The sequence below is a fragment of the Myripristis murdjan genome, chromosome 1, assembly GCF_902150065.1.
Source record: "Myripristis murdjan chromosome 1, fMyrMur1.1, whole genome shotgun sequence".
Classification (NCBI taxonomy): Eukaryota; Metazoa; Chordata; class Actinopteri; order Holocentriformes; family Holocentridae; genus Myripristis; species Myripristis murdjan.
Window position 1 is genome coordinate 31,546,437 of NC_043980.1, and position 23,215 is coordinate 31,569,651.

Consider the following 23,215-nt stretch of genomic DNA (forward strand, 5'->3'; position numbering starts at 1 on the left):
CATTATGAGCTTTTTCAGTGAGATAAACCTAATTTCAACTAGGGATGCACAATATATATATCAGCACGTCATCCATATTGGCAGATAAAGGCTTTAAAATGAAATATCTGCACTGCCCTGAAATGAAAATCTCTGCCAACATGACAAGCCAGTAAGATGAGATGTTAAGAGACTTGATGTTCTCTGTAATTAGGTGGAAAAAATATTTCCATGTATCAGTATCAGCATCCGCAATCAGCCAAAAGAGATGGAAAATATTGGCATATCGGATATCAACCAAAAGTCCAATATCGTAAATCTCTAATTTCAACTGTCTTCTTGTTCCTTCAGCATTGCAGCTAAGGGTGCTTGTAGAAATATTCTCATTTGTCAAAAAAACAGACAAACTTTTACTCTGACAGCATTTTAATGTAGACACTTCTGCTTGAGTATACTTACATCTGCTATTACTGGCCTACATTTCTGCCTGCTGTCTTGTCAGCAGTAATAACTGCTGTATGTGGGGAAGGAAGTCGCCCGGTTTCCTTGCAAAGTGGAGCCAAGATGAATCCTCATCCTTTAAAACCCATAAACCACAGTCAGAAGCCCCAAATTATTATGCCATATCCTCCAAATCCCTCAGCCCTGGATAGAGAAGATAGATATGGTCCTAATTTGGGCCTGCATCCCGCTGCGTGCTTTGATGTGGTCCTATGTTCTCATGATTGAGCCATCAGATATCGATGGCTGTGAGTGCAGCTTGGTCAGATGCTGCCAGGTGGGATGTCTGCTCACTCTGCAAGTGACTTTAGCCTGTGCACTGGCAGAGGACCAGCCATAAGACTTTAGACTGGCTGTAGACAGACTGTGAAGGTATTATATAGTATGCAGACACACCACCCCATTAATGTATAATTGAGTCACTGGGGGCAGTCAATGCAAGCTTAATGCCTAGGAGAAGAGAAAAGGGGAGAACAGAGGAGAACAGACACAGTGGCTGTAAGGAAACCTGTACATCCTCTCTCTTGTCTTTGATGTGGTTTTGCTGTCACTGACAAAGGGTCCATTCAGCATCAAAGACCATGCCCTAAGTGCACCAGGATGTCTGTCTTATTAGCAGGGACTTTCAGACAGTACCTGGATGGGAATGAGTTACAGCGTGGGAGGCACAACAATGTGGATCTCAATTTAATCTCACCTGCAGTATGCATTGACATTAATGCATGTTTTGGCATTTGTTTTTCCATCTTTAGAAGATGATAAAATAATCTATTGGTTAAAAACTTCTCCACTTCATTCAGCCCAGTTTTAAATGATAATTACCCCTTAAATCTAAAGTAGGTGGAACTCAAGTGCCGCAAACAAATTACTCTATATGGGTGGCTGCAGAGCTCATACTGGTGTAGAGTGAGTTTGTCATTGCCGTGCAACCGAGCTTTGTTCAAAACCACAGAACTTTATTTGAAATTCTAGTGGAGATCCCATGGTTTCCAAATAGGCCAAATGTGTCCTGCTAAATTACATGGAAATGTGTATAAAATGATGCACAAGACATCTAGATGTTTTCTATTCGATGAAACAGCGCAGCAATGAAACAATCGCATGGAATATTCCACTCAATGTAAGCACGATGCAGCTTCAACAGAGCACTGCAGCAGATACAGAATATATATGACATTATTGCACAACACAGAAAAGCCTCTCAATGTGGGTAAAACTCTGCTTTTAAGTGTGGCTGAATGACAAACAGCCTCGCTCAGATCAATAAAGGCAGGAGGTCATACAGATAGTATGAATAAGGCAACAGAAGCAACAAAGGGGGAGAATGGCTGATCAGAAGCTCCACTACAGACATCACAGACAACAGGGAGATGGATTTCAGAGCAACAACTCAGAGAAATGGCAGAAGCATGTGCGTGTTGCTCCAGAATCATTCATGTGAAAAACTAACACGTTTCATTCATTGTTGCAGTGTAAGTCTGGCATCTGAATCTAAAGCTTACAAATTTTTCAAGAATGCATTCCTCTGTATTACACAAAGGCCGAGGCATGAGCACCAGATTACAATTTGTTAACACACTGAAGATGTAGTAGTTGCGATTGAACATTTTCATGTCACTCGTTCCCCTCCTGAAATCTTGTGTGGTCAGAAGCTGGGAGGCAGAGGACTATTACAGCATCATGGAAGTCTTTGGAGGAATGAGTCAAACAATGGAAATGTTTTGGAGTTACTGGCTCCACCAGAACAGAGGCAATCTGCAAATGGAACACAGATCTGGTGAAGAGGAGTGAAAAATTGGGAAATACCATCATTGGATACAGTCCGGCCACACACTGTCATTCACAGTATTGTTCAGACATTCCTCAGATGGAAGAAAATACATCCTTGTCCATCCTTAGAGTGTCAAAACTGAAAATTTGTGACTTCACGAAAGATGAAACACAGATACTGTTTCAGATGAGAAGAAAGGCAACACGTTTTTGGAAATTGGCCTGTGATCAATTTGCATCTATCTGACCTTGTGATAGATACACAAGCATTCATTCTTAACAGCATATACTGTCTCTGTACTGATAGCTGATATTATTGCTAGTCAATACTAATACTACTTCAATGGGATTTTTCTCAATTCTTATGAGAAAATAAGAGATTCCACAACATAATTCAGGCCTTGTTTAAGATAGTTAGCCTGCCGTCATACAATTAAAACATAAACTGGACAACTCAAAAATGCTGAATATGATAATACAAAAACATGAAGGGATGTATTCAGTGTGTGCAAGTGAGATTTTCTTTTAAAAAGGGTGCTACATTTTCAGCAGTTTTGTAAATTAAAACCCCAATAAATGCATTCTGTAAATAAGTTACAAGCCTAGACACAGATGGATGATGGAGCAACACAATTTAAATGATAACAAACAACTGGATAGAAAATAGAGAATCTATAAAAGGCATAATTTACTTCTATTTGCAGAAAGGGATTTCGTAAGAGTGGTTAGTATGATTGTGTAAGTATGTGTGTGTGCATGGATAGAGCAAAGAAGAAGAGAGAATTAGTGTGAAGAATTAATGGAATAATACTTCAGTCTGTTTCATCAGACAGATATTCAACGTGTGCTTTATTTGGCAAAGTGGAAGCAGGTCCTCTTTACCACACAGAGCAGTGGCAGGGAGGAGCCTGGTTGAAGGTTGTTGGGAGTGTCTGGGATTTTAACTCTGAACTCAGTCAAAAGTGAAATATAAAGGGTGATTTATGCATATGTAAAGAAATACAAGTTTCATGTACAACTAACAACTTTAAAGAGATATCATTTATTTAACAATAATTCTGAGTATGACAAGACTACAAATATAAACAAGAGCAAATGGCTGAGGGTTGTAGCTGAATTGAATGGCAGAAAAGAAATATTTCTCTCTCTATTTGTCTGTTTCTAGACAAGACAGATTGTTAAAACCTAGTTTTGCTTTGGATATGAGACTTTCAGCTTCCCAGCTCTCTGTAATTTGCCATAAACAGATGACTTATCGGTGTGTAGAGTTCTCTGGTATCAGTGTTACTCAAAAACATGTTAATATGATGGACAGACAGGGGAAAATAAAGGTTTTGTAAATAGTTGTATTGTTAAAATAAAATACTAAAAACTAAGTTAAATGTCTGTAAAGGAGAGAAAAGAGGACATGGTGCAATGCTGAGCATATACAAGTCTCCTCTGTAGGATGAAAAGACAGCAAATTAATTTTATTTTGACCAGGGCCATTTCCCTGAATGTACATCTGACATCTCATGTCAATGGTAAAAACAAATTGCATTCAAATACATAAAATACACAGTAAGTAATGTGAGCAGCGTGAGGAAGAAAGTACATAACTGTGTAATGGAAAGCTCATAACTGTGTAATCGATCAGCTGAAAAAAGAATGGAACCTATATGACCCAACACCATTTCTCCTGCAGGTGTGAAATGTAATGATTTTATTTTAGCACATCCAGTGGTTTTTGATCTGCTGGTCTTCACCTGAGAGGACTGTTTTCTGAAATGGCTCACTTGCGCCCTCTGCAGGACATGAGGGAGACATCTAATTTGTGCTTCGCTGATAATTCACAGTAGCAAATACAACCCAGGAAAACAAAACAACTCATACCTGAGCTGTTACCTACAAATACACAGAAAAACACTGTTTCTTGCTTCATTGCCCACGATCATTATGCAAGTCATTACATGCCCTTGTTCACAACAAGTCCTTCTCGTCTGCCACAGACTGTTGTGCCATGTGCCTCCTGTGTCCTGTGTGCCTAACTATGCCCCAAACATTTCCCTGCAGAAAATCTGGCGATCACAAGGCGTCAGATTGACATGATTTTTCAAGTTGAGGATCAGATTTCCTGAAATCCATTAGAGAAACAGTGAGCGGACTAGACGGCCACTGGGTCCACGAAGGCCGAAGTAGCTACAGGTGCAGGAGAGGGAGATGCTTTGCCCTTGTAGCCCAGTGCCAGGATGTGTTTCTGGAGGTGGGTGATCCAGTCCTCCTGAATGGACAAAGGTCCATGAAACACTTCCTCACAAAACCTGGGCAACCAGACAGAGAGAGGTGTGACATGAAACGGCATTAAAGGAGATAAAAACTCGATTTCACATGCATGTTTTATTACAACACATTATCTGGATAAATACTTTTACATCTGGTCATCTCGTACAGCATGTTTTCCTATTTAGTACAACTGTGAAAGCCACAAAAGAAACAGCACTAACTGGGACTTGTACTGCAGTTATTGGGGCCGCAGATTTTTTTGCAAGTTCCAATTCAATTTCATTGAATCTTAAGAGACCCACCTGCACTTGAGAGAATACACTTTGCCCACCAGCTTGACCAGCGGAGTAAGCGGTGGCTTGGGTAGCAGAGCAGGGATGTTCCCAGAACGTGACGGCTGCTGGGAGTTAGTGTCCTGGTTGTCTTCCCTTCTAGGCACTGAGTGTTTTGGGGGATGGAGCCCTGAAAAACACAGGGAGAGTGGTGATACAGAGAGAAAAGACAATATAGCATGTATTTCTCTGTTACAGAATGTGTTGTGTGTATGTAGTTCTTGGATTTTAGCCGTTTCCCTACTTTGGCAGCTGACCATGATTAAGATCGATTTTTCAGTTTTATCTAAATGGGGCAGATTTCTGTCAAGATGCACCTTCATCATCAAAGTGACAAATATCAGCGTGTGGTCATAGACAGAGCAAGAGTCATACAGTCTATGGTGCTCCCTTAGTGTTGTTATCATTTCTAGAGTAATTTAATAGCATTGCCGCTAAACAAACAATCCCAGATGATGCTGTTGCTGTAAGAAAAAGTTCTAGGAGAAACACAATTAGTGGTATAACAGTGAATCATCAAACATGGCATTTCTTTCAGCAAAAGCATGGCAGAGATACTTTACTAAAAGAGTAGATAAATAGCGCTTAAACCATCAAATACTCATGGTGGTAAACACACGTTTACTATAGCATCATATGCAGTTTGGAGAGACATTTGTTTTCATCTGCCGAGCATTTATAGTACATTTTTAGCACACATGGACCTTGCCGAAGGTCCATGTGTAGGTCCAGGTCCAACAGCCTAGAGCTGTGTCTAGGCAACAAGACCAAACAGAAAAAGTGATGGAGGGTTTTGATAACAAGACGACTTTACTAAACTGTTGAAGAGTTAAGCTGTGCTCCTGTACAGCTGACCCTGCTCCTCTTGGTGATTTAATGGGTTCACCTTAAACTAAGGAAAGCATGGTATTTACATAATTTAAATGTTCTCTGAAGAACTGACTCTGGACATCTTTCCACCACTACAAACGACAAAGTCACTAACTCATTTGCTCAGACGGCTCATATCACCACTTTAGTGTCTCAAACAGACTGCTCGCAGGGCTGTTAAGTCTTGCTCGTATCTCTTACCCCTTGGGGAGCGAGCACTGAGGTCCCCGCGGACAGCCTGAGTCTGCGTGTGGCTCCTCTCCATCTGTGATCGTTCATGAGCTGCTCTGGATGATCCACCTGCAACCCCAAACTCCTCTCTGCCCATCCTGTGCTCCAAGTGCACACCCACACTCTTCAGGCTGCTGCCAGGCACATAGTCGGAGTCTGTGGATATGGAAGGAGAAGGGCCCGGTCTCTGTGACTAAAAGAAAATGCACAGAGATGAGAATTTACATTAGATTACAGTTCATGTGTACCAAGATGTGAGGAACAATGGGGCAAGAAATTGAGAAATGGCCTTTCTTCTGCATAGACTTTTGTTCAGCAGTTTCAGAAACATTACTTGTTGGTTACTTTAATACCCTCTTTTGGCAATGGAGCAACAACCAACCTTCTTGATGTAGAGGTCTCCCTTACGATAGCGTCGGGATATTTCTGCCACCTTGGTAGGCTCCTTCCTGATTATTTCACTGAGAAGTTCAATAGGCGAGCCTGACATCCCGTCTCCCTTCCACTCAGTCACACCCAGCTGTCTGAGGTGGGCTCGGCAATGGCTGGCCAGGGCCTTGCGGTTGTCAAAGTCAAAGCCACACAGCTCACAGGATGTGTCTGATACCATGGTGAGAAGAGATGAGACATGTTTAGAGAAGCATACATATATAATATACTATCAGAATAACTGATAAAGCATCAGATTCTAGGCTCAACAAAGGCATCTATTATTTTCAATGACTGCAGGAAAACTAGTAGGGTTGTATCCGACTCAATTTCCAGAGTTGGCCTTTCAGTACGACGACTCGAAGGGGTATACTGGATTTACAAGAGGATAAAACGAGAGCATCATTGTGAAATGGAATGTGGCACAATAATAATTTTATCTTGATTATCTTGTTTTCATAATTGTGAAATCATAATAAAATTGTGATTGAAAAAAAATATTCAATTAATTGCCCAGCCCCAGTGCAGGCTATCTGTTTTGTTTTCACCAGCAATGGATAGCAGTCCTCATTTGTCCTCCACCAGCTCAGTAGGCAGCATCAGCTTTTGTTTGTAATTGGTAGTGGAAGTTTGTCTTGATTATGCACACATGAATGTACTGTGTTGTCATGTTGTTAATGGGTGGAGTGGCTGACAGAGTGGCTGTGCTCCACAATCCTCCAATTAATTAATCCAATTGATTGTGCGTCTATCAGTTCTAAAAGGATACAAAAACATAATATTTTTCCATTCCCTATTCCAATATATTCCCAGTGCATTTTTAAGGGAATGTGTTATTATTTTAACCATCAAAAGACATATAGCCACTGTCAATTCAATCCAGTTTGGTACCCAGGGTGCCATTTGCCCTAATAATCACCTGTAAGGCAGTGCTTTCTAACCATAATCTCTAATCCTAAACCAGACTGGGAGGCAGCACCACCTTACACTGATTCCAGGTCTTGTAGTATTGAAGACTTTTAACTACTCTGGAAATTCTTAGCACATGGTCATGTTAACAATATGTTTTTTAAGTGTACATTTAGGTCTTTCTGTGTCATTGTGATTGCAGAGTGGAATTAGAAAGATACTATTTTATGTATCATCAGTGTTGACAGAATTCCACAATTTACTTTGTGATGAAGTGATGTGATTTACTTGTTATGGTGTATGGCCATTTCCCTCAACATGGGTTTTCCACTTCTACTACAGTTCATGATTTCTTACATTTCCCAAAATGCCCCTCAATATCCCACACAGAGCTTGTCAGTTAATGGTGATAAACAGTGGTATTAATGGTTTACCAGGGTGTGAGGTCCCACTCTTGCTGGTGGGAGATTTCTCTTTCAGGGAAAAGTCCAGGGGTGTGGCACAAGCCTTGGTAGCCAAGTCCTCCGCCAGCAGGCTGTCCAGGGGCCTCTTGGGGCCTTGATTGGTCAACATGGCCTTTCCTGACGCTGCACTCCCACTGAACACTGACTCCTTTTTCATTTTATGACCATGCAACATAAACTCTTTGAGGAGGTCGATTGGAGATGTGTTGACTGACCAAGTGAGGCCGAGATAGCGCAGATGGGCGCGGACATGGCAGGACAGGGCCTTCCGAGTGTCAAACAGCTGGCCGCAGAAATCGCAAAGTACCGCTGGTATAGATTCTGTATGTGTGGAGGACACTTAGAAACAAATACATCCATACATAAATACATGTAAGACTTCATCAGGGTAAACTTAGTTGGTTTATGAATTAAGAATGAAATTTCTTGGGGTACAGCTGCATGCTTTACCTGCATTGAGAGACTCAGAGTTAATGGCATGACTTGACATCCTTTGAGTGGGAGAGTTGATGGTATTGCTGCATGGCTGTGGTGGAACAGACATCTCAGTCTCTATGGGCTCAGGCTTGGGCTTCCTAAGCAGGGGGTCCACAGCTAGCCTAAAGCCTTTCTTCGCCTTTGGGGCCCGGGTGACAATCGTGGGAGGGGTTTGCTTTATAGGTGATGGGGACAGGGGTGGAGCGGGGAATGGAGACTGGGATTTGGCTAAAGCTGGGGATGGGGATGGAGATGGAGATGGGGATGGAGATGTGGGTGGATGTGGAACTGGGGCTGAGGGTGGTGCTGGAGATGATGTTACAGCTGAATTGGTGGTAGTGTTTGTTTGGTGGGGCTCTATGCTGTCTAACACACCACTGCTGACCAGCTCTTCAACAGCCTCAATAGCAGAGTTATTCCCCAGCAAGTCAACCACGCCGATCTGACGCAGGTGAGACCGTGAGTGGCTGGCCAAGCCTTTACGATTCTCAAACTCCTCCCCGCACAGAACACAGCTAAACACCTCTGAAAGTTTAGCTCGCTTGCTGGGGGGAGACTGCAGAAGACCAGATGAAAGGGATTCTTTGGACATGGATGGAGACAGGTGAGAGGGAAATTTTGTGGAGGAATTAGGTTGGTTGTCTAAGTCGATCGGCTCCTGTAGCTCACTCTCAATGGGCTTCAAGTCCTCATCCTCCATGATCTTGTAAAGGAGTTCAATGGGGCTACCCTTAGTTTCATTGTCTACTATTCCAAGCTGGCGCAGATGGGACCGGGCATGACTGGACAGGCCTTTGCGTGTCTCGTACCAAGAGCCACAAAGCTGGCACACATGAACTTCATCATTGGTGTTCGAGGCTGCAATAACAGAGATAAGACAAGAGGCAAGGGAGGAAGGGGTGAAAAATGTTGTTCGTCACAACAGTGCTGATCTTGCATCAACTGCCATGCAACTGCAGAAAGTGTCTGACAAATCTGTTGAATAGAACACAATAACTCTCTTGTTGTACAGCAAATCCACACTAGTTTAAATATTTCTTTAAAATAAATGTTCAGAATTCAGCCATACCTAAGGTGAGGGGGGCATCAGTTTCCTGTGGCGCCCAAAGTGGCTTGGTTGCAGGCTGGTGAAGCCCTAAGGAGGATGAGCTGCTTCCTTCACTTATTCTTGACTCGGTTGCCCTGAAAGTAGAGGAGGATGAAGGGACGAGAGAGGCGGCTGACTCCTTCAAGCTGGATGGAGATCCCTGAGAGGCTGTCTTTAGTGAGGGTGTCATGACTTTAACCCCTGCTTTGGAGGAGGAGCCCCTGTCCTGTGGAGCTGGAGGGGTCCTGGGCTCCTGCTGGGCTGTTTTTTTGAAGGGGGTGAGCGGAGGTGCAGGGGAAGTTGTTGTGAAGTCAGGGAGGGAGCCGTCTCTCTCCTGGATGATCTGGTACAGCAGTTCAATTGGAGCGCCACTGCTCTCCGACAGCGTCACACCGAGCTGCCGTAAATGCAGGCGGGCATGGCTGGAGAGCCCTCGCCTTGTCTCAAAGTACGTTCCACAGACCTCACACATGACGGGCTGCTGGGAGACTGTGGGGCGATTCAGAGAGAGCGTTGTCAGTACAAATGGCAGAGAGGCTGAGTGTGAGAGCTTGAGAGACTGCAGTAGTGTCAATTTAACTGAGAGAAGGCCTGCTTAGTAATGTGCCACAATTAACTCTAATTATGTCAATATTAAAGCCTTTCGCTTGCAGCCTCATCAGCTTACACTTGTGTCTGCAAAAAGTGATTTGCATAATCAAATGCATACAGGCAAATGGATACTGATTTTGGAGTCATCGAGTTTTTTTCAGCAATAAAGTTCAAATGTAATAGGGCCACAGAAGTCACCACTTCTCTTTTTAATAAAAGTTGATTAAGAGGATTTCTTTCAAGAATCATATCCACTGTCTATGATAATTATCTACATCTGTACATAGGAGATGACCACCAAATTATATTATATATTATTATATTATAAATTATATATAATATTAACAAGTCGAAGGCAATGAAAATGCATTTAACAAGGCTGCAAGGAGGCACTGAAATTAGCATTTTATGTCATGAATATGTGCATTTTATTGTAATGCACTTTCCTGAATTTTGCTGATGAGCCAGCAATAACCAAATATCATGCTATCAAATCGTTGAATTAAGTCAATGCTGAGGTCCCAACAAGAAAACATAATTATCAAAAAATGACATGTTTAAAACTGTTCATGTGTCCCTCTGTGCTCCACCATCTCCCTTACTACCTGAATCCATGGTTGCTGATAACTCTGCGAGGATGAGGATGCTGACGTCCTTGGAGCAGTCTAGTGGGAAAACATTAAAAAGAAGAAGGATCAATATAAAATCAGTCTTCGTCAGCCGTCGAAATCAAAGACAAAACAATCATTAGCTAATCAACACCAAGCTGTTATAAATTAGCATAATACATAAACAACATGCACTGTTAGTAATATTTAGCTATCTCACAATAAACTTCAAGGCACATTTGCAACTTCCAAAGACACCCAGCCTGAAAAGCATTGATGGGCCATATAGACTACTAATGTCTAATGTCAGGTAATGACAATCTGACAAGATCGCACCATTTCTCGCAATAAAAATAAAACAAGCGTTGGTTAACACGTTACCATGGGAATAACGTTACTGTGGCAACTGGTGTTCAGTCACTGCTAATGAAACGAACTTTCACTTTTGGATATATCTTTATTTTAGTATAATATTTCCCTTATGTAACCCAGCGTGCCACCAAGTAGCTAAATGAAAATTATACAAGCTAGGCTATCTTTGGCTGCTCCTATTGTTTTGCTATGTGTACCTTGCTAGCTAACGTTACTTCTTCGTCTTACTTTAATGTATTTTAGGCAAGGCGCGACTGAAAAGCACAGCCAGGCTCTCGACTGGAAGTTTGCCTCGGTTCGTCATTTATACATGAAATTTAACTTACCTAAAACTTTGAACACACAGTCTAATCAAGTAAGTTTCGCATACACAAGTGTAATCAACGAGGAGTAACTTCCCGGGTGCAAGGTGCAAACACGTCAGTCTTCAAAATAAATATCACTGCTGAAATGTGGGCCAAGTGTGTGGATTTTGCTGTGCCAAGTCACGGGGTGAATCTTGATTTTGATATCTAAAAACGTAATGTTTGACTTTGACGCCTATTAAGCGCGCTAGGCAATAAAGTGCTGACAGAACTGCAACAGAAAGGGATGTGAAGACGTTTGAAAGGCCGCTCTCGAGGTTTTATTTTGAAAGTTACAGCTTGTTTTCACTTCCGGACACTGTGTCTGGCTCCGCCTCCTCCTTGCACTCAGCGGCAAGCCGTCTTTCCTACTTCTTGTTCATCCAGCCGCAGAACAGCTTTGCTAGCCCAAACTCTTTTCGACTTCACGTAGAGACGTAAGTAATATCTTGAATCTATTTTTGCCTCATCATTCAGGCAGGTTGCAAGTTTAAGTATGCAGTGCCCGGCCAAGGACACTGAGCCTTTGGAGGAGAGAGAGCGCATAAAGGAAATGTAATTTACCAGATGAAGCTAAGCTAGCGACACAGTGAGGGTCAGTCCTTCCCCTCCCTCTTGTACTTCGGCCTCTTCTCGCCGTTTCTTTGTCCCGGCGGTGCAGGAGAGATGGACCAGTGGCACCTTGCTCGGTTGGCCTGCTGCCATTTCATCTGTCTAAGTGAATGCAAAGTCATTACTCGGAGCATAGTAACATGAAAGGAAATGTTAGGTGCAGTTAAACTTTCAAAATTATTTGCCGCACGTGCGTGTAATTAATGCAAGCCGGACGGCAAACCAATTACTGCCGGTTGTATGCGACAAAATCACAAAATTGCACATGTATCGATAGTGCCAGCTATATTTCCTTTGTCAGATCGCCCCACACATTTTCCATGTGTAGGCAATGATTTCAAAGGAGCTGAATGCCACACGGCTACAATATTGCAGGCCGAAATGCACACTCCACACAATCATAACTAAATGATATGCTCCTGTTTGCTAAATATTTCAAGGGACTGAATTGTAATACTGTATAACCTTAAACTTAACACTTAAACGTATAGCTCCTACGTTTGCTTCCTATATTGGTTTATGCTTGTCATGATTATATAAGCTTCTTAATAGACCATTGTTCCCTGGCAGCTAAACAACTGACTCGCATGTGACACTGCATACATGTGCAAATTTCAAAGAGTTGCAAAACCTCTGAATGGGTTAAGCCTTGAGCTTTGGGGGCAAAGGCTGAACGGTTTTGATGTGTATCTCTGTGGCTTGTGGTGCTGCAGAGATGCCCTGGCCTACAAATTGCATTTTCCAGATGTAAGAAAACATGTTTCTGTGGTACAGATTTAAGCAAAAATCACATTTTAATAGCTGTTTTCAGAGAAAATGAAAATTGTAATGCAAAAATGACCGTTCTACTAAAGCTGTGAATCGTTTTGCAATATCTGTAACATTAATCTCAATATGATTTTTTTTTAACAATATTGTTCAGACGTATTAGGGTTTAAGAATGAATTTCAAGTCAGCTTTTGTATTTGTTGCCAAAGCTACTATCAGAGGTCCAGAGGGGCTTTAAGCTCCACCCTGTCAGTGTCATTTGTGTTGTATCAGGGATGATCTGTTCACTGTACTCTCTCCCTCCACCAGTGAACTGCCACCAACACCATGTCTTCCGGAAAAGCTATGATTGGCAAGCCTGCCCCAAACTTCAAAGCCACAGCTGTAGTGAATGGGCAGTTTAAGGACATCCAGTTGTCAGACTACAAAGGTGACAGTTTGTTGCATGAGACTATCTAATAGCAGATGTTTTTAATTCCTTGTCATAACCTCTGTTCATTATCCCTCTCTCTGACTTTGTGGGATTTCTGTTTACACCCTCTTCTTGACTGATGAGTGTAAACACAGCTTTCTTTTGATATAGAAAATGTTGGTTAACTAACATCGGCATTCCCTCATCTCCCATCTTTCCCTTTTGTGCCTTTCAGGGAAGTATGTAGTCTTCTTCTTTTACCCCCTGGACTTCACATTTGTGTGCCCCACTGAGATCGTGGCCTTCAGTGACAGGGCAGACGAGTTCAGGAGCATCAACTGCGAGGTCATCGGCGCCTCTACAGACTCGCACTTCAGTCACCTGGCCTGGTGAGAAGCACCGGTTGTTAACCAACAGGAGTTATGATTAGAGTTATGATTTTATGTCCTGCTTTGATTCTACTTTTGGATATACATAATTTAAAAATATGGCACTTGAAGAGAAGATGATGCATATTTATTTGTTTGCTCTATCCTGTTTTTAATGTAATGGACATTACATACAATTTCCAAATAAATCGTAAATAGTAAGGGTTTCAGCCAATACTGGGCCATGCCCACCCCAGTTTATCTCTTCTCACTCTTCCACCCTGCACAATATTGATAAGGTCTCATACACTGAGAAGAACCAACGGTCATCCATGTCAATTGAATTTACTTTCTAGAAGAAACGGTCCAAGAATGTGATGGAAATTGTGTTCCATGAATTTTGGCCTGCCCACTTTCTAGGTATAGTCTGTGTTTGGGTTTAAATGCATTATGTACAGTTTTATTAGAAATATTTTGTAAATATCTCCTGTTGGACCACCTGCTGGTGACAAATCTAAATGGCCTTATTTTAGCTTTGCAAAATGGTGGTGTTCTTTGATAAAGCAATTTTAATTCAGTGACTATTGTATATTGTTTGCCTTAGTGTGCACTCTTCCCCCATTGACGTGATGTGATTTTGAAAAGTATTTATCACAGAATAGCGATTTGTGTGATTTGTGACTTCACCTTAATATTACTGCAGGATTTGTCTACACAACACATGATGGTCACTGGGTGTAGGCACATTTTAATGTTTTGAACACAGATGAATAAGTGAAAGACCAATGTTGTCTTATAAAATGGGTACCCTTCGAGTTCTACCCTGTGCTGACTTGTTTTAATTACTTATATATTATGACTATGTATTTATTTGTGCCTGCAGGATCAATACACCAAGGAAGCAGGGAGGTCTGGGTCCCATGAACATCCCCCTGGTGGCAGACCTCAATCAGTCCATCTCCACAGACTACGGTGTTCTGAAGGAGGGTGACGGCATTGCCTACAGGTTGGTGGGATCTTATAGAGTCAGGATTTTTTTTTTTTTTTTTCTGAACTGCACTCATGTTTAAAGCTACATTATGCCATATTACATGTTTTTTGCCATGTAACAACCCCTGGCAATGTGAACATGAAAGTGGGACTGTGTTTGTTTTAAAAACAGAGTTTGAGCTCTCAACCCCTCTAGTTACTGTATAACAAGTTTGTCTCAGGCAAACAGTTCAGTTTTGAAGCCACTAGAATATTTATACAAACATACTCTGAAAACCCTTGATGAGAAACCTAACAGTTTCCACCACTGTAACATTTTGGTAAAATATCGCCTTCTAATCGGTGAAAACCTGATCAAATTAGCAAACTTATGTCTTGCCTATAAAATTATACATGGCATGCCCCCCTCCTCATATTCTTTGCTTTGTTAACCAATGAGTAGGCACAGGGCAGATTACAAGAGGAATCATAAGAGGGAACTGGATTATCGCTTAGAAAAAATGGTTTTGGTCAGTCTACCTTCTCAGTAAAAGCAGCACATGAGTGGAAGCTGCATCAGTCCACATCAGGGAACTCAACACCTACAGGTCATGTGGACTGTTAATATCATAGTTTATAAATCACTAAACCTGTCAACACTTGCTTGGGTGCCTTAGAGTGCTGGCAAATGCATGTGCTTGTTAAGTATGGCATTGTCCTAGTTTCTGCTAGTCAACATATTTTGTGTGTCAGCATATGGCATGCTGCTAAACTTAATTGTCCTGTTGCTTGGCTTACATTAGGCTATTGTTGTCCAGCTGCTCTTTTCTGTCTGAACTTGCCGTACTCTACCATGTTTAAAATAATTCTTTTACTTTCCTTTAAGAGCAAAATGAACCAGTTATATTGGTTGAAGGTAAATATTTGCTCTGTTCTGCTAACTTACAAAGCCCCTCTGGCTTTGAGTGTTAAAAGGATAAATGGAGTAGATGTAACAGCAATTTTGTTTTTTTGCTCTTTAGTTTGCCATGCCAGTTTACAAATGTAGGTGTCCATAAAATGAGCACACGGCTGACAGGACCACAAAGCAGCATGTATCGAGCATCTAAATTTACTAGCATACTATTTATGGGCTGAATAAGTTATGGAGCTTTGTACGAGTACAAGTGGCAGCCGCACTCTGCCAAATGAACAGGAATACCCTGTGCTGTATTTCAACCTCTCACTTTGTCCCTCTCAGGGGTCTGTTTGTGATCGATGACAAGGGCATTTTGAGGCAGATCACAATCAATGACTTGCCTGTGGGCCGCTCTGTGGATGAGACCTTGCGCCTGGTCCAGGCCTTCCAGCACACTGACAAATATGGCGAGGGTGAGTAAAATCTTAACACATGTATTCTTTTTTTATTATTATTATTTTGTCCACCTCCAGATTATAAACTATATCAGTTAACTGAACTTCCCCATCCAATATTTATCTGTTTTAAACTCCCTCACTGTAAATGAAACGGTCAGGGTTTTTGCACTGCCTGAGAGGGATCACATAGCTTGTGCACAAGACTTTCTATTATCAGTATAGGCTCCCGAGTATTGACACATGGACTGGTACATGAAGTTAAATGGTCTGTCACTGATCTCTCTCCCCATACAGTGTGCCCTGCTGGCTGGAAACCAGGAAGCGATACCATCATCCCCGATGTCGATAAGAGCAAAGAGTTCTTCTCCAAGCAGTAAATGTGAACATGTTGTTGTTGACCTCCTAACCACAGCACTTACCCTCAGATCAGAAGTTCCCCTGTGAAGCAGTCTCTTATTGGCACACAATTGCAAACTAACAATTTTGAAATTGTCAAATCCAAATGCTCTGTTGCAAATCTTATATTTGTACGTCCGGTAACCAGTGGGGCAACCTCATAGTCTTGAGCACTGAAAGTATTCTTGTTTCTTTTTCAGAAGTGTTGATTATTTTTTACATTAATTAATCGTTCTGCCATCATTATTAAAGCAGTGGGAAACATGATTGGCATGTCAGTGTTTTGTGTCATTAAACAGCAGTCAAGTGTCTTGTGAAAATTTATGGATTTCACTTTTGACCACAAGGGGGCACCGTAGCACTTGTAATGTCGCCTTTGGCATACCGAGTGAATTGACAGACATATTTGGGAATATAAGGCTGCATCGGACCTGGGAGGTGTGCCTGGCACAGCTTGAGGTTGCAAAGGCTTGGTCAATGCTGGAATTGCCCCGGTGTTGACTCACAACGCAACCGCAACCAAAACAATTTGGTGTTGCCAAACCCTTCATACTGGGGCAAGGCAGATCATTTGGAAAGTTTTTTGTTACGTATGATTTTAATGCAGACTTGCATTACTGACTTAAGCTAGTTAGATAGTTTTCACTTTGTGTCGAGAGAATAGTCATTCTTATGCAGTTCAATATTACTGTGGGTCTTTAGTGGTGAAATATCAAGGGAATGTAACTGTTTCATTCACTATGTAAAAAAGAAAAAATAAGGTACTAGAATATATAATTGAACTTAGGTGAAAAGATGTCTTCACTTTTTCTAGACACAACTACACATTTCGATTATATTTTGGTTTTGCTTACTTTAATCAATTGGCCTTGATTCATCACTATTTAAGTCCACAGCATTAAGGTCTGAAAGCTTTGGTTGGCAGCACAAATGCTTTAAATTGACACTTTAACCACCAAACTTATAGCCCACTCTGCAAATGTGACTGGAACTTTTGCAGCCATTTCCTGAACTTATATTCTCACGGCTTGTTTTGAGAAATTGAAGGCAGAGTGGGGAAACTCCCCTAGCTTTTATAAACCACTCATTGACAAACGTCTTCATTTACACACAATGTGGTGTAAAGGGAAGAGCGCTGCACTTCTTTCGGGCAGTGTAGGTGGGAGTTCCCGGAAACCTCGTCGTGGTGTGACGTATGGCAACAAAGTTGACCATATATGGGTTAACGTGTGTACGTCAATAAGGAAAAAAAATCCCACGCTGGGACGTCTCCAACGTCAAACAACTCTGACTGCGATACATTTGTTTCTTGCCTTAGGGGCTATCGTTGACACATGAAACTCGATCTGTGGTTCTTTTGTGAAATTGAAATATTTAAACTGCAATGTGTCTTATGTAACAGGTACTAAGAGAAAATGTTATATAAACATTAGAAACAAGAAAAAATGAAACAAGACAATATTTTTCTTAATATCATTTACTTAAATATATACTGTACAAGTAAAAAAAGACAGGCCTATCAGGCTCAGCCTGACAAACACAAATAACTTACAACAGAGTGCATCACAAATGGCAGTTGTCAAAGTAAAATGTAAACAGGCAGAGCCAAGAGATGACACTTTTAAAAACGTACTCAAAATGCCCGAAGTGTTTCAGTCTCATCATCATAGTTCTTTATACAGACTTACAGACTGTTTTCCGGCGCGAAAACATAATGTTCACTGTCTGTATTGCTGTCAGTGCAGTCGGCTCTTAGGACATACTCTCCAAATATTGTCCAGTGTTTTCAAAGTACACAGTCTCTTCAATAGGACTTCACCTTGGGCGCCAGCATGAGCTGACAGCCACTGCTGACATGTGTCATGACTTTCTGTTTGAGCTGGGCCACCTGTTCCCGCAGTAGGGACGCAGTGCTGGACAGTCCGGCGTTATCTGTCTTGAGGACTTTCACCTTGTCCTCCAGACGAGCGATACGCTCCAGCTTGCGCTTCCTGCACTTTGTGGCTGCAAGCCTGTTTCTCAGCCGCTTGCGCTCCGCTTTGATACGCTCCTGGTTCTCCATGTCGATGGGAGACATCGGCGGAGACCCGCTGTCGGTGCTGTGCATGTCGGGGACTGTCTGAGGCTCTTCCTTCAACCCGCCAAAGCGCTGCGGATGCAGGCCCGCTCCGGCCAGCGAGTGCTGGAAGTGGTGAGAGCCGTGCGCTACTGCCTGGGGATGCTGGTGATACTGGTGGTGAGGCAGGTAGCTGATGGTGGTGGAGGGGTAGCTGGCCGCGGAGGACAGGCTGGGGTTCGGGGTGCAGTTGCTCAGAGTGGTGTACTCAAGCGGCTCTGGCTGAATGGATGAGCCGAACACCGAAGTGGATGCCGAGCAGCCAACTCCACCGGTACCGATGGACACGTTTGGAGGAGCCATCTGGTTCATCTTGTGGAGGTCGTCCAGTGCTTTAACGAAACCGTCAGCAAAACCCTCCTGCTCCTCTGTGATCCCACGGTTGTAGAGGTATTGGGTCGGGGTTGGTGTTGTGGTGATGACCCCGTTGCTGTTCTGGATGATCAAGCGCTCCAGCTCAGGGGAGGCAAGCTTCAGAGAGCCCACGTCTGCCGTCCCCGCTGAGTAGAAATCACTGTCGGCGCGCAGGTGCTGTGACTTGAGGTTTGAGTTCCGATATGAATCGGAGAAGTTCAAGTTCATATTCTGCTTTAGCAGCTTGTAGTCTGGCAAGGCAGCGCCTGGATGGCCATAAGCAGAGAGAAACGAGTCGTCATAAAAAGGCTGTTCCATTATTGTGGACATATTTCAAATCAGACAGTCAAATACAAGTGTGCGCTGCAAAGGTGCTGCTTGGACACCGAGTCTTCAGTGTCCCAATTGACTCCCTCTCCAGAACAAGTCCCGCTGTATTATTATAAAGTTACCAAAAACAGAGCAAAACTTCCAAAATAGTGGAACTGTACTGTACCAAGTGGTCGTTTTGTACCTTGGTGCCGAATCAAAGCGATGTCCGGTGACTAATTCTGATGTTTTGATTCCACTTGCGTGTTGATGTTTCTTTTATGCTCTGAACCTGAGCTTTACCGCTATTTCCTCTTGTACAAATGCGTTTTGGTGGTGGACTGACACGCTCCGTAGTATTTATACGTCCGGATCTCGTAGCTCACAAACCTGGAGGCGACAGCTCAGCCAGCGCGCTCATTGGTTGTTTCTTTTTACTCCCCGCCCCCGGGATGTCAGCAAGTTGATGACGTTGTTGCCAGGAACAAGGACTGTAAACAAGACTACTGGTGGGGGAAACTCAGTGCAGGTAAACACATGAAGTTGCCGACCCTATACCTGTGGTCTGCTGTCTTACTTATTATAGTTTGAGGGCTGATCAGCTCGAGTGAGATCCGGATCGCGGCGTCATACCACAACGCAGCTGATTCAACGTTACGCTCAAACTTTAAACGCCCCTTTGTAATATAGTCTCAAGATCACTCCAATCCTATCGATAAGGATATGATGCTTAGTCATGCGATTAAAATTTATATCAGTCAGTCCTTATATGGGTATCCTGAGCCACCAGTTCTTCCGTGTGAGAAGCAGGAAGCCAATCCCATCCTGGAGTGGATCCAGGCGCGGGACCAAGCCTCCGGGATGTGGGAGGCGGAGGAGGCGCACCGCTCCACTCTGTCGCCCCTGGGCACCGGGAGGAGGGAGAGGCGGCGAGGGTGGCGCAGACTCAGCGCACGCCGTGTGACGCCTTCAAAAATACAGGAGCTATAATAGAAGTGTGGAAAAGGAGGGCAATATCTGACGGAGGTGCTCGTACAACAAAGAACAGTTATACAATATACAATAAAATCCTGTGTTTGGATATCACAGCAAACACACTTATTTTGGCGTCTTGTAGATAAGTAGGCTACAGTAAGTTTGCACTGAGAGCGAAGTGTGATAAGGCTGGAAACCTTGCTGAGTATTACAGAGACACGACGAGACTCTGTGGAAATATCATAGGAATTTTTGAGTGATTTCCTTTAGGGTCATGTAATTCAGTGACACATTTCAATATTCTAAGTTCATCTTTCACTCACCACGTGGTTGCTTTCTTTTGCAACACGTTTATATGTATAGTATGCTCAGATATAAAACCCACATCTCAATAAGGCGAGTGTTTTAATAAACTTAAAAAAGTAGGACTCAGTAATAACGTGTGATGTCGTAACCAGCTGGTGCTTTCCAATTGTCCTCTCAGACATTTTGGGGTTAGAATGGGTTTTTGGGTAGAATATGTTGTATTTTACTATTGGAAATGTATGTGTCTAGAAACGATGGCAGCATAACAAATAACAGGGCAAAACTCAAGGCATGTAGCATTAATGGTACGTCCTTTACTCTGAACACCTGTTTGGTAGAAAGACGTCTTTGTCTCCTTTGCATGGTAACAACCTCTGAATCACTCCCCAAAGGGCCATCCGCCCACGCCTGTTCATATCTTCAAGTTTGACTCTCCAGTCCTCTCCTTATATCCCTAGGTCGCCTGTCATATGTCTGCTGTTGCTCTTGAACTATTGCTCTGCCAGTGGCATTAGAGCATTTACCCACCAGGTTCTTGTTAACTTTATGGAGCAAATGAGGTGGAAGGGTCATATCACTTCTTTTAGGTCCTCTTTAAAATCACTTTAAAAAAGATCACTCTAAAAGTCCTTTTGTCAAACTCTTGAGGTGTAACATGGCCAGACCTCCAATAAACATGAAATAGTCATCAAATTTCCCTCAACGGCTTGTGCAGAATGACCTCCATGTTTCGTAGTCAAACAATTTTACTGTGGATCCAATAAAAGTCCAACATTTCCCCCATTACAAAACGAACCTACATGAGCTGTTTGGAGAAATGAGATGGACATTTAATGCTTTGTTTGGAGCAGTAAAAAGGTGACCCAGTTAATTTGAGTACTTTGAGCAAGGGCTGAGATGGGGGCAAACTCACTATGTCTTTGGTGGTGGTTTTGACTGGCAGTGGCATGATGACTGAATTTTGAAGTAAATTATACGTGAATGGGGTCTCCCCCATTTTGAACAAGACCAAATGGCCCCTACGGACCTTTGCCATTAATTTTACACTGATGAATGACCTTGAGTGAAAGGATGAATAAGGCATCCCATGTGCATTAAGCTGCATCTGACCTGCTGTATTTGTCTGGAGTGTCGTTGCTTAACAAAATGCAACGTGACTAGTGGCCAGTTCTGTCCGGTGCACTTCCTCAGTTGAGCTGAAGGCTGCAGTTAGGGCCAGCTGTCCTACAGGCTAGTGGTCAGTTTGAACGTGGCCCCGCCCACTGCACCAGTGGTCTGATGTGTTGCTCAGCGTTCCTGTCAACGAGAAATGTCAGGAGAAATAGAAACAGGCATAATTTAAGGGAAAACAGCTGTCTTATGCCCTGTATTAGTGGGCAGTGGTTAATTTCAGTTTCAGAGGCTGACCTCATCCACACATAAAGGTCAGCGTTATCACTTGCTGGGGATGTTACAGCTGTGGGACCTCTCACCACATGTGACTTTATTGTTTGAAATCTTCCTTTTCTTGAGAATAGGCTATAACTACCGACTCAAACAGCAAATTCTTAGAAGTATTTGTTTTATATTTAGTTTTGGGAAATCAAATTCTTATTGATGAAAAATAGCCTTTTTGCAGTCTAATTGTGAAATTAAGAATCAATCCTCTATATGTGTGTTTTGCTAATTTGTTGAATTTACTGGGCTGACTGATTAGTTGGTGCCCCTGTAACACTGTTCCCCTCTCTGTTATCTTATGACGGACTGACACAGAAGTCTGTTTCATGGCTTACTGTTTCTAAATTTGCACGCATGAAATTCTGTCTCTATTTATAAAAATATAAGAAAATCAGAATATATTCCTGTTTATTCCTCAGCAGCAATACATGACCAGTGCATAACTCGTACTCTGGTTGTGATTTTCAAACATTTCCCTGTGACATTCCGATTTGCACCCATTAATTAGCTTTGAGGAAGAAATCATTTCTCACATGCATTAATTAATTTGTGGCTCATGTGCAGCTACGCATGAGTGCGTGCACAAATACACAAACCTACACATGCGTACATGAAAGCACCGCTCCAGCACCTCGTACACTCAATTTTGTCATCATCTCGGAGTAGGGCAGAAATTCAGCCTGACAGATTTCATTTGGTTCTGGAGTGGCTGAAGGAACAGAGGAAAAACAGGAGGAGAAATAAGGAAGGGGGGAAAAAGATAGTTAACACAGGAAACCAAAGGTGCAGTGAGCCACGGTGGTGAAGCTTGGCGCCCCTGGCTGAGCCATATAAAGACCCTGACCATTCGCACATCAGTGGGTATATGACTGCAAGCTGTGCCCAGGAGAGGAACTGAGGGCAGGTGAACTAAGACACAAATATTGCATCCCCCACTTTTTTATGTAGGTGGGGACACATGACACATACGACTCTTTTCCCCGAGTCACATGTGTCATTTATAAGAAAGTAACAGAGTAAACCACACAGTTTCTGTACAGTACATTCATTCATTAATAATTAATTCAGTAATAATTCCCCAGAATATTCATTAGCTGAGAATAAATCTATCACTTATAGTATTATTATCAACTGTAGTATGAGGTTTATTACAGAATTGCATATAGCTGGGTATTGGCAGGGATTTCACAATACAGTACATATTATGAACCTGGGTCATAATATTAATTGTACCATAATATAATGCAGTATTCTACAGAACTGACTGAAGATGTGTAAATAGAGCTTAAAATACAATCTACTGCACAAAACCTGGGTAGACTGATAAATATACTAACAGAATTAGCACAATGCAATGCACTAAACTGTGACTACCATAACACCATAAGAAAATTACTTGCATAAACAATGAGTAACAATACAACGGGCTACAGAATCAATGCAGTCTTGCCAAAAATAGTATTGCGATCTTCAGCTGTATCGATTTTTTCCCCTCACAGCTCTAGAATTGCTGAATGTGTCATCCTCTAAACTGGAAGTGATTTAATGGAAACAAAACCCCCTACATTTCTTTTTTATATTTTGTTTCTATACCATCATGTTTTTGTTTTT

At 42.3% G+C, this 23,215-nt stretch overlaps 3 protein-coding genes across 4 annotated transcripts; 1 reads left to right on the top strand and 2 right to left on the bottom strand.

Moving 5' to 3' along the window:
- Window positions 1-3,273: 3,273 nt before the first annotated feature.
- On the bottom strand, window positions 3,274-11,912 carry wiza (WIZ zinc finger a). The gene is made up of 9 exons (XM_030049763.1): window positions 11,791-11,912; window positions 10,508-10,567; window positions 9,294-9,800; window positions 8,198-9,082; window positions 7,718-8,086; window positions 6,328-6,545; window positions 5,916-6,138; window positions 4,815-4,974; window positions 3,274-4,550 (listed from the first exon to the last, which is right to left on the bottom strand). Exons 2-9 carry the CDS (start codon window positions 10,515-10,517, stop codon window positions 4,394-4,396), a joined length of 2,529 nt encoding a protein of 842 aa, XP_029905623.1. The 5' UTR covers window positions 10,518-10,567; window positions 11,791-11,912; the 3' UTR covers window positions 3,274-4,393.
- On the top strand, window positions 11,509-16,374 carry prdx2 (peroxiredoxin 2). The gene is made up of 6 exons (XM_030049794.1): window positions 11,509-11,663; window positions 12,916-13,036; window positions 13,254-13,407; window positions 14,270-14,392; window positions 15,596-15,726; window positions 16,006-16,374. Exons 2-6 carry the CDS (start codon window positions 12,934-12,936, stop codon window positions 16,086-16,088), a joined length of 594 nt encoding a protein of 197 aa, XP_029905654.1. The 5' UTR covers window positions 11,509-11,663; window positions 12,916-12,933; the 3' UTR covers window positions 16,089-16,374.
- Window positions 16,375-17,863: 1,489 nt separating this feature from the next.
- Window positions 17,864-19,245, bottom strand: LOC115358001 (transcription factor jun-B-like). 2 transcript variants are annotated; one of them, XM_030049783.1, is made up of 2 exons: window positions 19,092-19,245; window positions 17,864-18,843 (listed from the first exon to the last, which is right to left on the bottom strand). In XM_030049783.1, exon 2 carries the CDS (start codon window positions 18,803-18,805, stop codon window positions 17,912-17,914), a length of 894 nt encoding a protein of 297 aa, XP_029905643.1. In that variant the 5' UTR covers window positions 18,806-18,843; window positions 19,092-19,245; the 3' UTR covers window positions 17,864-17,911. The 2 variants fall into 2 exon arrangements, with proteins under 2 accessions (XP_029905643.1, XP_029905635.1); XM_030049775.1 differs by having other exon boundaries at window positions 17,864-19,239.
- Between the last annotated feature and the right edge of the window lie 3,970 nt (window positions 19,246-23,215).

What these genes read in the sequence shown, in the direction of transcription:
- wiza (XM_030049763.1), bottom strand. An exon ending in GAGTGGGACCTCACACCCTG is followed by an intron (nt 6,546 to 7,717) that starts GTAAACCATTAA and finishes CCATGGTATCAG; the next exon opens with ACACATCCTGTGAGCTGTGT. An exon ending in CAGTGCTCGCTCCCCAAGGG is followed by an intron (nt 4,975 to 5,915) that starts GTAAGAGATACG and finishes TGTGTTTTTCAG; the next exon opens with GGCTCCATCCCCCAAAACAC.
- LOC115358001 (XM_030049775.1), bottom strand. Translation starts at nt 18,907, where the DNA reads ATGTCCACAATAATGGAACAGCCTTTTTATGACGACTCGTTTCTCTCT.
- prdx2 (XM_030049794.1), top strand. Translation starts at nt 12,934, where the DNA reads ATGTCTTCCGGAAAAGCTATGATTGGCAAGCCTGCCCCAAACTTCAAA. An exon ending in GGTGACGGCATTGCCTACAG is followed by an intron (nt 14,393 to 15,595) that starts GTTGGTGGGATC and finishes TGTCCCTCTCAG; the next exon opens with GGGTCTGTTTGTGATCGATG. An exon ending in CACTGACAAATATGGCGAGG is followed by an intron (nt 15,727 to 16,005) that starts GTGAGTAAAATC and finishes CTCCCCATACAG; the next exon opens with TGTGCCCTGCTGGCTGGAAA.